The 14,751-nt window shown below is 32.7% G+C and overlaps 1 protein-coding gene across 1 annotated transcript in view; it reads left to right on the plus strand.

The window, feature by feature from the left end:
• The first annotated feature begins 1,614 nt into the window (after window positions 1-1,614).
• LOC105618483 (tensin-3) overlaps window positions 1,615-14,751 on the plus strand; it is a 191,185-nt gene continuing 178,048 nt past the window's right edge. Inside the window, exon 1 of the mRNA XM_012200016.1 lies at window positions 1,615-1,707. Within this exon, the coding sequence (XP_012055406.1) occupies window positions 1,615-1,707 (93 nt within the window). The remainder of the gene's footprint in view (window positions 1,708-14,751) is intronic.

Genomic DNA, 14,751 nt, shown 5'->3' on the forward strand with positions numbered 1-14,751 from the left:
TACGTTCGCGCGCAGCTACGAAGTAACATTTTCTTCCCGTTTCTTCCCTCTCGTTGTGGACTCACGTTATCACGTCGAACGGACAGGAATGATGTGGATTGCGCCGGAAGTGCGATAGAATTAACCAAGCGAGATCGGCTTTCGGAATACGTGGGATGTGTCTGATGGACGCGGGCATTCCATCGGATTTAATTCTATCGACACGGGAAATCGATGTGCACTGATTTTCTCGTGAATCTTCGATGCAGAACGAAACGAAAAAAAGAAAAAAAATTGAAAAACCGAACGAACTGAAATTATAAAAAAGCACTATTAAAAGTTTCGACGAGTGAATCTATTTGCTGTTACCTCTATTTGTTCTTCGATGGACAGCATTATATAATAAAAAATAATAAAAAAAATCGATATTTTATCTGCAAAGCAACGATAAATTGAGGACTTTAATAATAAAAAAAAGTTATTGTGCGGAATAATTAAACGGTTATGATTATACAAATGAAATATAACAAACATTTTAATTAAACAAAAACAGACATCGTATTACAACGTGATAACAAAATGTTTTCTTCGAACGAACTATATGGTATTCGTATTCATTTGGTATTGCATTGCTGATTTCTTTTACTAGATTAATTTAATCGAGTTAATCGAGTTATTCTCATCACTTTATCGAATTGTCGCTTTTCCACAGAATTGAATTTTCAAGTAAAGGTGTTTTCAAGTAAAGCTTCAAGAGCTCGAAAGAAAAATAGAAAAGTATTTTCAAAGAAAAGAAGATTATTCGAGACATACCAATCATAATATCTTGTGAGATATTTTGTGGATATTCTTAAAACATTTCTGGCGATGACCCTGAAGATACTTCCGCGGAGGTGTGAACCATCACGAAATTCTTGAAGAGGTTGAGCGTTTAAAGTAACCGCGTAGATAAAACTTCCACTACGCCTCAGATGAAACCAATTCTTTACAGGCGTTCCGGAAGGATCTTCGCAATCTCACTGCGCGCACTTACTCCACTGAAAGTTTCCCACCTCACAGCAACTCCCGTGAAAATGCGGAGAATCGCGGAAATCCTGTTCGTGAACAACTTGAAAACATCTCTCGTAAAATAAAAATTTATTTCACCGTGAAAATATAAATCGCATCGATACAAAAATATTCTCTTTGGAATTTGCTTAAAGGGAAAAATTCCGTAAATTATACAAGAAAACTATCTCAGAATCTCTACAATAAAAGTTATCAAGAAAGTTATCTGCATCGAGTAAAAGAAACATTGAGAAAATTCAGAAGCCGTCAAATTATCAGTGAAGTTTTTAGGACTCTCAAAGATAGAACTATCAGTTTTCCGATTTCCACGACCAATATACAGGTAGATTTAGTTTTTAAAAATCTGCGATCATAAGCTCTCCGAGCTGAAAGAAGTTTCGTCATAAGGCGCGCGATGCATCGGGCACGAAGGAGTTTCGAAAAGGCAAGTGAGAAGTCCTGGGAATCTTAGGCAACGGAGAAGAAGACGGAAGCCGAAGATCACCAAGCCGAGAATCACACGAGAGCGAAGGAAGAAGAGAGGAGGGAATTGCGAATAACAGGCAGAGGCGAGGAAACGCTCCAGGAATGCCGTGGATAAAGTGTTTGGGTGGTGGAGGCGGGAAGGCCAGGAGGGGCAAGCCACTCAGCGTCAGTCAACCGATCCACCTGCTTGTCAAGGTAAGATTCCTCTTCAAAAGTTTTCCGCAAGACTTTCTCATGGTGAATCTCGTGACGAATCGAGCGAAGATTCGATATATTTGAATCATTTCTTTCGAAGAATTTTTTGGAGTGCAGTTCTTTGTGAGCCAGCTTTTTATTACGAACAACTTCTTCAAGCTTTAGGAAGAAAGAAAGAAGACGTAGATTCTCAAGATAAAAAAAAAGTGCATTATATTCAAGTAATGCGCATTTTTAGCGCATTGAAAAATTAAATGAGGAGATATAATCTTGTCCATACGATATTTAATAAATAGTACAATATTATTTGGCATAAAATATATTGAAAATTTTTATAGCATAAATATAAATTATGTTCCTAAAATTTCTAATATATGTTATTTAAAAAAAACTGGATAAAGACATAATGGAATTTATAAAGAGGCTGGGAATGAGGACAGTGATGTTGCTTCATTCAATCTATCTAATATGATGGCACATGGCCCTTATGTTTTATGACTATTAAATTTTCCAATGAGCAACTTGAATCAAACGGAAAAGTATCTTGATAACTGGTAATATTTTATGGATATTTAATGTGTCCATTAAATATATAAAAACGAAACTCTAATGTTCTTCTTATGTAATATGTGGAAAATTTAGCTTGCTCAATTAACTTATAAAACAATGTCTAGTATATAAGTAAGAGTATGCTCATGTAATCGATTGCAACTAATTTAAGAAAAAAAAAAAATCTCTAAAAAATCTTTAAAAAAAATATTACAACTAATGTAAGAAAAAAAATAACCTTATAATAATCCAGATAAATATAAACTCGAAATAAGAATTTTTGTTATTTGAAATTCGCGGCTGACAGCAGTCATTCTCATAAATAAAATCGCTAGTAGAATAAAATTGATTTTCATAGTATAGATAAACGTATCATTATTAAATAAATTTTTTAAAATTATAACTTTGTACAATAAAACGAATTTGATTTAACTTTTCATTTGTGTTAATGCTGTTCTTAATGTATAGTATAACTATTCTTTCGAAAAGCAACCTAAACTTAAATTGTTCCGATAACATTGCGATAAGTTGTAGTATTTGTTGTTTGTCATTAATTCATCATTCTATCACTGTCCATTTCCATTCTCATTATCACTCACTATTATCCCATATGGACTTTATCAAACCCGATAAAACTAAAATAAAAAAATCAAACGCAGCGCACGAAGACATTCATGAGCCATATCATATCGTTAATAAGTAGTACGAGAAAATAAAAAAACTGTCTACGTTAGTCCGCGTCTACGACGGAATGTAGGAAGGTTTCCGCTTAAGGCGATGGTTATTAGGCAGTTTCGTTCGTCCCGGGATACCGTAAGATCGGGAGATACGAAATCTTTGAGATGATGGAGGGACGCCGCGGTGGTCAACATTTCTCCTCTTTGCCGACTAGCTGATTTATTAATTCTCCAGGACGGCCTTTTTCCTCGGTTCCGGGCTCCGATGGACGCCCCGCGGGTACCACCATCGATTCGACGGTATCTCGGGCACGACCCGGCAATTAAGCCGGTAATAACAAACGCGGTGTTAGCCACTTGTTAAAATTACAACAAGCTCTGAGTCATGATATTCATTGCACGCTGAAACGACTATTGCACGATATTGGGATATTGTTTTGCAATCGCTACGAAAGCGCGTAATACCTATATTTCCATGCACGTTTATAAATTCTGAGGAAGCGCAGCAATTATAAATTATTCGTATACAACTCATAAATATTCATTTTACTCAATTTTAATACATTTCGTATAACGAGAATTTAGACATTCCATTTAAATTAATGCCTCTATATAGTATTTTTGTGATATGAAACTCTCTTTCGTTTCAAAACCATGCATAACAATTTTAAAATTTATCGCCAATAATGTATGATTACGACGGGGGATACATCGTAAAAATTAATTGCTAATTCTGAAGGAATCCGATTTCAATAATTGTATTTGGAAATCAATTTTGCTATAGATATATATGTTTTTGCAGAATATTATGATACTTTCATGGAAAATATTGAAATACAAAGACAATTTATTCCTAAATTAGTGTCTTCTATAAAATATTTTCGTGATGTGAAAATATTTCTCGTTTCAAAACCACACATAGCAATTGTAAAATTTATCGCCAATAATACTAATATACGGTTATGACGGGAAAACCTAAAAATAAATTGCTAATCCCGAAGAAATCCAATTCCAATAATAAAATTAGGAAATTAATTATAATAATAATTATAATAACTGTATATGCATATATTTTTGCATAATATTGTGGTACTATTTTATAAAAAAAAAGGTGAAAGTCAAAATACAAAGATGACGATTTTTAAATCGGTTTTTCTGTAAAATATTTTCGTAATGTGAAACTCTCGTTTCAAAATCACGCACAACAGTTGTAAAATTTATCGGTAATATCAATGATGTATAATTATGACGGAATAAATCGTAAAAATTAATTGCTAATCCCGAAGGGATTCCAATTCCAGTAATTATATTTGGAAATCAATTTTATCGTATATATCGTTTTTCACAGAATATTGCGGTACTATTTCATGGAAAAAAATATCGAAATACGAAGACAACATATTTCTGAGTGATGGAGTAAAATTACAATTTGGGAAGCAAAAAATTCTATCTAGGTGGCACGAGACCAGCATTCGTGCGAAGAGCTCATATTTCAAGTTTCTGGTCGCCGCATACCGTGCATCGGACAAGCTGTCCTAACAGATGTGCACACGTATACACCAAAATACAGTGTCATCAGCGATAAACGGTTGTGCTGCGATAAATATTAATCGACGATTTTGCTAATTGTATATTTCAATCGAGTTTCTTTGCGAGTGAACCTATCGAAAAACGGGATATAACGATGAGAGACGAGTTAATTCGCGAATAAGTCATTACATGATCAATTCACGTCATTCGCTTCCGTATTTGCATATCGCTTGCAGCGGCGCCTTTACAATGAAATGTAAGGGCGTTTCACCAGTCGCAAAAATAAACGTACCGGTAATCGAGTGCTGGAGCTTCGCTCATTGCAAAATGGTTGAAATTGCGTCGGTTCGTTTCAATCAATTATAGATTTGCTGATATTAATAGGAAAGGTAAAATTCAATTTCAACAAATATGCATGCAGGATTTTCCATTCAACTCGACATCACGGCTTCAATAGCGCTAATCGCGAACGGAAATATACCGAGAGTAAATCGTCGGTTGTTGCAAAAAAAAAAACGACGGACGTTAAGAAGCCGGTAATCAAATAACACTAAGCCACCCGCAGAGGCACGCTACGGCATTTTCATTAAAGCAGCACTTTAAACGCGATACGATATTCCATGGAACCATGATTACAAGTTGAGCGCTATTCCTAGAGTAAAACGATATAAGTATATGAAACGCAAATTGACGATACATGTGTGTTAGTGACGCGGGAATATATATACAGTGAACATGACGCAAGCAATGAAATTTTAGATACTTATAGAAGTATTGTCTATTAACTAAATACTTTCCTCTCTCTTATAATAAAATAGAATTATTACATATTTATATTAAATCTTCTTTGTTATATTAATAATAATTAGGATATTATTTCTTGAACTTAACAATTGATTAGTTATTTGACTCTCACATTTAAATCTGTAAAAAAGATGATTGTAAGAAATATAAATATTTCTACAACTACGAAATCTTTGTAAAGGGGCATAACCTTAATCCATATAAACACCCTGTAGAAGATTAGAGAATCTTGAGAGAGCAGCATTAGACCAGTCTGTGAATATATTCAGATTGTATGGGAGATACTAAAACGAGAAAATGTTTTTCCCGATGCACGCATCCGCCGGTGCTTCAAGTCTAGTCCGACCATCGTGGCTTTCCAGCGGCAGCGCGTCGGCGTTTCTGAACGTCGGCTTGTGTACCAGAGCCGCTCTCTGTTATTATAACCGTACTATTATCGGTACCGACGCTCGGCGATACACCTGCGTGCACGCGTGTATGCACGCGCGTACGAAATGTACGCCCACCGTCGTAGTGTGCGCTCCTTCACGATGTAAAGACTGGCAATTAAATTAGCGGGCCCTCGGGGCACGGCCGATTTTTCCATCGCCCACGCAGCGATTCGTTTCGCCATGGAAAGGTGACGTTTCCCACATGGAGGAAGATATTAGCGTTTCGGAATTTTAATCGATTTTTGTTATGCGATCCTAATCGACAATGCGATTATACGAAATTCTACCCTTACAGAAATTTAATATTAAAAGGTAATTAATTAACTTATTAAGCGTGAACAACAGTGCTTTTAATATTTAAGTAAGTAATTAATCATTATCTTTCAATATTAAATTGACCAGTATTAAACCTGTAATGATGATTTACTGGTCCTTTATTATACACAATGGGTCGTTTGTTTATTCCAGATTAATTTTCATCATTTTAACAAATTAAAAATTATTAAGTAATTCTTACATATTTCAACATCTTTATAAAATATAAGGTGTGTGTTTAAAAAAATTATATATAAATATTATAACTAATTACTTGATGTGTCTAGTTTTTCGAAAAAAAGTTTTTCGAAAATGCAAAACACAAATGATCTAATCGTCTGTATACTAAGAATTAAATTAGATGTTTGTAAGAGTATACTGTAAAAAGTGCAGGGTTTAAAATGTTTACGTTTAAAATATTTTTGTAAAACAAACGTACAATAATAAAAGATATTTCAATTTTAAACATTTTAAATATAGTGTTTTGTTTATTGACAAAATGTAAAACTAAAACATTTTCAAATATTTACAAAACGGAGACAAAAATAAAAAATTTTAATATCTTAAAAGTAAACACTTCTTTTATCTATATGAGTATATAATATTCACTTTAGTATATATAACTTATTCAGTATTACATTGGCTAATATTAAATTAAATTTACTATAGGATAGTATTTACTTTATTATATATATATATATATATATATATATAAAACTTTATATATATATAAAAAACTAATTTAGAGAAGCATAAAGAGACGAGAAAAGATTAGAGAGAAAAGATTAGAACGAAGAAACTGTGATAGTTGAAGCTCGAAGACAACAGAATGTATCCCCTCTATTTTTTATCACAAAATATTATCACACAATGTTTTAAGTAATTATAAGTATGTGTTAGTTTTGTAACACCATCTGAATTTTTTAAGCGTTAGTAAGCAAGCGATGGAATATCTTTCGAAAGGTTAGATTTCTTCGCACATTGTCGGTTTCTACCTACGCGTCACTTGCGGTACGTTTACTCCGGGCTTTGCTCAATACCTTATGTTGTTTGTTCTTCACACACGTATTTTTCTTACACCTCGTGGGCGCCGTCACAATATTATCTTACTACCTAGCTTTTCCATACCTATTTCGATACCCAAAATACAAGCATAGGTGTAGCAACGAGAATGTCTTATTAGGGATATTTTAAAGCGAACTAAATTTTAAAACGAACTAGTTCGTATGAAAATCTAACAAATGTATAATTTATAATAGATAGCTATATGCATTCACCAGGTCAATGATCCAGGGATCGTCATAATTACGTGAATTGCCTAATCCTTCGACTCGAATTGCAAGCCTGCAGGTCTGCGAAATCGTGAGCGTGGCTGCTGACCTTTCGAAGATTATCGTTTCTGCCGGAGTTTTCAGAAATCGATCGTAATGATTATAAGAGTTTTTGAGTACTGATCCAATATTGTACAGAGTGTAGAAATCAATCACGGAAATACGTGTTTATTTACTGATCTCGGTATAAAGTTGTAACTTTGATATAATTCACATAATATGTAGTTTAAATTGCAGAAATTATGTCTAATTTTGTTATCAAGATTTGTTATCAATATTATTATTTGATCTCTTTTTATATAAAATTATCAACTTTTATGAAAATTTTAATTAAAAATTACGATAAATTACGTGAATTACGTCTTCTGATAGAGTTCGCAATTTCTTAACTCTTTTTTTTTCAAGATTGGTACTAATCGTTAAATTTAGAGTAAATTGTTTTAACGAGAATGAGTCATTCAATTACGCAGTTTCACCCTTGTACTATAATATTTTTGGCATCAGGGACGTCTACGACGATTTAGATCGCAGGGCACAGACAAGGATTCCCTCGTTTCCGAATATAAACGTTAAAAATAACGGTACGATGATTTTGTTCTCTTGCCTGCTTTCGTGGTGACGCTGTCGTCTTAGATCTATCTGCCAGTCTTGTCGCGCATATTTTTACAACATCTAAAATTGCAAAACATAATTCAATATATGACTAGGTATAATACCACATTTCCTTTAATTATTAAAATTTACTTCAATATTAAATATTCAAAATATAATATTTCATTTATTTATTACATTACTTTATTTATTATATAAGCGAAAAATGTATTAAATTTGGATAAAAGTTTGTTTATAGTATAACGTCAGTTGTATATTTACTAAATGTAAACATACATTTATTTGCTACAAGAACAATTAATGTGATTTAACTGTTATTATTTGTTTAGCAAATATTTATTTTTTGTAAAGTACCATTCAAATAATTAGTTATTAATACATTTCTCTTTCAGTACGTATTAAATTATTTATTATATTAAGGAATAATGCGCTTTTTAAAAAGTTTGATATGATTGTATTACAGTATTATCACATTATTTAATAATAATAATACTGAAAGATAATAAAGAAACAAGAGCTTAACTTCATAAAATGATTGAATCGCCTTTGAGATTAAAATTGTATTATAAATGAATGACTCTTGTTTCCAGTCTGCAATTAAATTGAATTGCAAGCTGCGAGCTTCCGAGTAGAGGCCAAGGTGATTGTATTAATAAATTTCTTACCTCTTCAAAATGCTTTCAAAAGGATGCGTTTTTAATTTAAAACATTAAACTGATTGTAATTGTACAATTTCAATAATAGAAATTACTTCTGCAATTAGTGAACCATAAATTATTCTAAATTATTCGCTATTTGTATAGCTATATAATAGTTCACATTTTTAAATGCATTCATCAGTTTTATCGTGAAAGTATAATTTGATAATGTTTATTTTAAACAGTCTGAAATAAGCGTTATCATAAATTATTTACAGTACATAAATTATTATTTTATCGCCAGCGAAATTGGAAATTTATTGTAAGCAATAAGAAGCAAATGCATTCCTTCTATAAGCTTTAATAAACGGGATGTATTTGCATTTAACTCAAATTTTGTCAAATTTGTTGAATGTTGTATTTCTACTTGGTTAAATAAAAATGTGCTAACAAATGTAATGTAAACATCGTACATACATGTTAAATTCTTTTTTTCAATTCATTTCTATGAAATATGAAATAGGATTTTCACGAATACATTTCTGATAGAAAATGAACTAGAAGGTTTTGATTATACCAATCAGAATTCTGGTTACTTCAATCAACTAGAATTATAATACATTCAACCAAAAAATTCTTGATTTGTCTATTTTCAACCAGAATTCCAATTAATCCAATTACTCTTTTTCCAATGTAGCAATTATCTCGCTGCGCGCAGGAAATCACTTTCCTATTTTTTATTTTCGCAAATTAAGCGCAAGCGATATCCGGCGGAAAGAAAGAGCGTGACGGTGTTAAAGACACTCTTAACGACCATTAAATCGCGGAGAATGTATAAAAAGAAGAAAAACGATCGGACAGATACAAGAAGATTAAATCGCGCGATATCACGGTCGACGTCTCGACTCTTGCCTCATTGGTGATGTGGACGACGATCGCCCTCTTGAGATTCCTTAATTGCATTTGCACGACGATTTGCAGTTAAAAGTTCCACAATTAAGAACTGCATATTTCATATGACGTATATTTTCTTCGCAATATTGTCTGCTTTCCCGGTGACGTAGTACATTTCAGGTTTCTTGACGTAAAAAGTGTTTCTTGCGTAAAAACTTGCTCTTTTCAACCCTTTTCGAACTAATTTTCGACGTTCGCCATTAATCATGAATAATATCGAGTAAAACTTTCGCGAGTGTTCTAGAAGATGAAATCTACACCGCGGAAATTTTATGCGTTAGAAATTTCATTCCATGTTTGCAGCGCGGAATATAATATATTATATGTATTTATTATACATAATACATAAGGTGTCACGACGCTGCTTAATATTAAATATGTTTCTTTAGCTAATATTTTGCAAAATTATGTTATTGTCTGGCATATTTTGATTGCCCATTGTCACCGTGACAATCAGTTAATAAAATTTGCGATTTTTACTTTATATTCTTATATGTTATTGTTCCATGACGGATTATAAAGTTGCATGCCGTATTGTTCTCCAAGTTTAATTGATGTTGATGTGGACAGGAAGTATTCCACGCCAATATCAAATATTACAATAATAATGCACGATGTATTGTGGGAACAAAATAACAGGTTTTACTGTACACAGTTTAATTGTAATCGCTTATGAACAAAACTAAACCAATTGATTGCATAAAAAATATAATTGCTAATCATACCGACTAAAAATTATATCTTCTAACGATAAAACCTAGCAGAACTGGTAGCTTTATACGATTTTTAATTTCTAAATAACTACACGCTTGATTTGCCTTTTGCAGCAAGTAAACTTTTATTACTTACATGCTATAAGGCAAGATTTCTTAAAAATGTCTATTTATGAAGAATTCTCGAGGAAGATAAGTATTTTCATTGAGCAACCTATAATCATCTTGTATAATACAGTATAATTAATGTTATATATGCAAAATTTCTGTTATACTAATTATACGCTTCTAACGAAATGACAAAATTCCATTGCCGTCATTTCTTATCGATCTCTGTGATTTTTCCGATTGCGTCTCATATCTTGTGAAAGAGAGACGTCAATCTGGTATATGGATATTGGAGTCTGGCCGATAGCAATAAGGAAGGCATGATCGAGAAGCACCTCCGTGTGTGTCGACCAATCGTTGGCTTATTGTTTTGAATAATTGATGCGCCACTTCACCGAGTCGCTGACCCGGTCGACTTTGAAAAGAATCAAACTCCGTGTGTGGCACGTACTTGTTAATGTCACATCTTATGAAGTTTAAAATATTTCTATCGATATTATCTTTGATATAACATATAACATTACGATCCATGTTCTTATTTTTTTATTTTATTATTAGATTTTAATAATTCATTTTAATTATTTACTTTATTATTTTGTTTTAATTACTTAGCAAACCGTTATTTGTCGTCATTTTAACCAAATGCCAGTAAATAGCATCAGCTTGCTTGCTGCATGGATAATTTTATTAAGCTTTGAATATCTCTCTTTTTTATATAATAATTTATAAAAAATTAAAAAATATATATTTATATAATTACATCTGTGTTTATGTTTTCTCGTGATAACTTTCGTTAAATATTCATATTATCTCGATATTAATAGCCGATGTATCATCTCTGTGCAAATAAAATTCAAAATCATTTCGCGATCGCGAAACGGTAGCGGGAAATACACACCTCTTTACGTAAGCGCTCTATAGTCCATCATATCAGCGAATATCTCGTATCAGCAAAAAAGCAAATCTGAAAGCATCAGCGGTGCGCCGTTGCGCGTACGTGTAATATGATAATCTGCCAGACAATACTATGGGAAATGTCAAGGAGTAAAGCGTTTCCTCGTGATATTCTTCACGAAGCGTTTACGATCGGCTCAAGTCGATGTATATGTGGGAAAAATCTCTCGCAACAACGACGACGCGTCTCGAGTTTATGATCGGTTAGCCGTGTGTCTGATAAAAATATAATTTACGACAGCTCATGTGGTTGATCTCTCTCACTCTCATCTTATCCGTATTTCCTCTTTGCCGGGCTTTTTAGGCCAATTGAAATATTTTAATGCGTGAATGGTTATGTTTATTGTGCTCGTATCATTTCGAGTTAGTGAGAGGTTCACTCGCCAAGAGCGTATAATCTTCGCAGGACTACGTGTTAGTGGCAGCACAAGCGAAGGACTTTAATTACGGACGTTAAGGCGTTTTTTCGATCGTTAATTTCGATTGGCCGACGGATAACAATGGTCGACACGCCAAGATCGACCGAATAAGATCGTAAAAATTAATCTATGAATATTAAATGAGTTTTTTTTAGTGCATTATATTCCTACCGTAATTATTAGACCACTTTTTCTGAGCGATGTGAATAAGTCGCTATTTATCGCGGATTTTGTAACGATTTTGTTTAAATGAAGAGATTATCTTTATAGCACTATATTATTTATAGTACTAGGCAATAAGTACTTTTAAGTACTTCATTAAAATCCCATTGACAGAATTATTCTGTACTCATAAATGTCGGTAAAGAATAGAAAGAACCGAGAATGCAGAGGGAACAAATCCGATTTTATATAAAACCTATGTATTTTGAAACCTATGTATTACGATAAACATAACGTTGTTTAAATTTCATAAACGACTAGATTATTAAAATCCAGAAAAAGCAACATAATTATTTTTCTTTCGTTGCGTTCAAGTTTCTACGAGATTGCTTATTACATAAGTCAACAACGTGAATAAAAATAAAATTGTACACGCCCGTATACTTATCCAAAGTGCAAACAACGGCGCAATCTCGTCCGACCCCGTGTAATCGCATTTACTCTTGCAGCTTCGGAAAACACAAAACTGTGTCGTGCATCGCGTAAGCAGATAGCATAGGCTAAGGAAATTGCAGCAGAGCGACCAGATCCGCAAAGCGAGCACAGAACGGTGTGTTCGCGACCTCGGCTCGCGAGCTCCGTAATTATATTTTCTCCAGTTGGATCGTGCTGGAATATTTCCCGGGTGTAACTCTGTTTCCGCATCCACGTCGTCGGGATTATTGCGATCTTTAGTAATCAGCTCGGTAAACCCATCTTGTCGCGACGGTTGGTCGAGGTAAGCACGAGCCAAATAATTTTCGAAGAGGACGGCGGCAATAATGAGGATGAGCCAGGAAAGGAATTCGTCGTACGGAGAGTCGTGCCTATGAACCACGCAACTGCCGCATGAAATAACAGAATGAATGGATATGCGTGTGCTATTCCTTTGCGTACAATTAACATCACATCCGAGGTGGAGAATGCGAGGCTAAGGGCCTCCACGCCGGTGAACAAACCCCAGTAGTAGTCTTTTCCATTGGACGCCTACGCACTCACCGGGAAAAAACAAGCGTCACAAGTCTACGATGATTTCGAAAGACAAATTACTGTGTTTTAGTTTAACGATACTAGACGGACAAAGTCTCGGAAAGATAATTGGGACATTCTAATTTTTTTTTTACTTTTTATGAATCTAATAAAAAACGGAAAATTAGCGAACAAATTTAATAAAAATTAAAATAAAAAAGTCGTATAATAATATTGCTAATTTTTCGCGATTCAGAATATTTTGCGGTTATTATAAATGGTAAAATCGAAAAATTCTTGAAGGAGATAACAAGATTTTCTTTTTGTTGCTATAATAAAGAAATAATAAAGAAAGTTAATGAGAAAATCATGTAATAATATTACTAATTTTTCGTAATTCAGAAAATAGTTAAATCGAGAAATTTGTAATTTTTACAGGAAACAACGAGATTTTTCTTTTTGTTGTCATTTAATGAAAAAAAAGCTAGTGAACAAACTTAATAAAAATTAAAATGAGAATATCGCATAATAATATTGTTATTTATTTCTCGTTTACAATATTCTACAAATTATTGTTATTGTAAATAGTTAAATTGAGAAATCTAAAATTCTTTAAGAAATTCTTTAGGAAATATTGGCATTTTTCTTTTTATTGTTATCATATACGTCTTGCAGAGGACAGAGCTGCAAAAAAACGAAGAACACATTCTATAATAGATAAGAGGGTAAAAGGTGAAAATCAGTTAAGAATAATATAGTAAAGGCGTTTAACTAAATTGATCAGATAGAGCTTTGCTCCTCAGTGGCATCCTCGTACGTCCGTGCAATGTCTTTTCTTGATTTATGAACGATATACACATCTGTAATTTTTCCATCTTTCTTTCTCGATTTGTGTTCTCGCAATTTCTGTATCTAATCTCGTGATTTATTCGCCCCACAAAAGAGTTTTGAATATTCATGTAACTTCGTTTTATTTGTAAATGTGAATCGACGATTATTTTAAGTTTCTATTTCCAAGAAGAACTTTTTTCCAATCTAAGAAAGTCCGAACTTTCTCGCGATATAAAAGTCTATAGAGGAATTAACATTTTCGAAATGCGGTATCGATAATTAGCCTAATACTCTCAGCGATGAATATAATCAACCATTAAATAACAGATAAACCCTTCAACGCTAAAAGTATGGATCACATAGTCGTTTTCAGAATTATGGAGGAGCTCTTAGAAACTCGATTTATCGTTTGGTTACGGTTGCCGACTGGGCGTTTCACTTCATCAACGATATCAAGAATGGCCTAAGGGTAATGGGCCACTAAACGCTGGACCACTATCTGGACGGAATATGCTGATATCAAGACGCGCGGAATTTAAAGCCGCTGTAAATTGCTAGAAAATCTCTTCAATTTACTTCCTGTTTGAAAATTCTAGCAATATCAGACTACGAAAAATAATAGTTCTTTTTCTTCACAACTATAGAAAAATTATTATAAAATTATATCTCTAAATTATATTAGAACTAACAATACAAATTAAACGTTGTTCACAACTATTTCCCTTTTATTACACACGATAGATCATTCTTGTTTCAAATTAATTTTTATTATTTTAATAAATATGTAAAAATTCTGGAGTAATTCTTATATATATTTTAACATTTTTAAAAAGTATTTATAAAGTTGTATTTAAAAAATTGTATATATATATATATATATATATATATATATATTTATATATATATATATATATATATATATATNTNTNTNTNTATATATTATATNTNTNTTNTTATTAATTAATAAAGAAAAGTAAAGTACGACGACGAACAACTAATAGTACTACC

Source organism: Atta cephalotes (assembly GCF_000143395.1).
Source record: "Atta cephalotes unplaced genomic scaffold scaffold00017, whole genome shotgun sequence".
Lineage (NCBI taxonomy): Eukaryota > Metazoa > Arthropoda > Insecta > Hymenoptera > Formicidae > Atta > Atta cephalotes.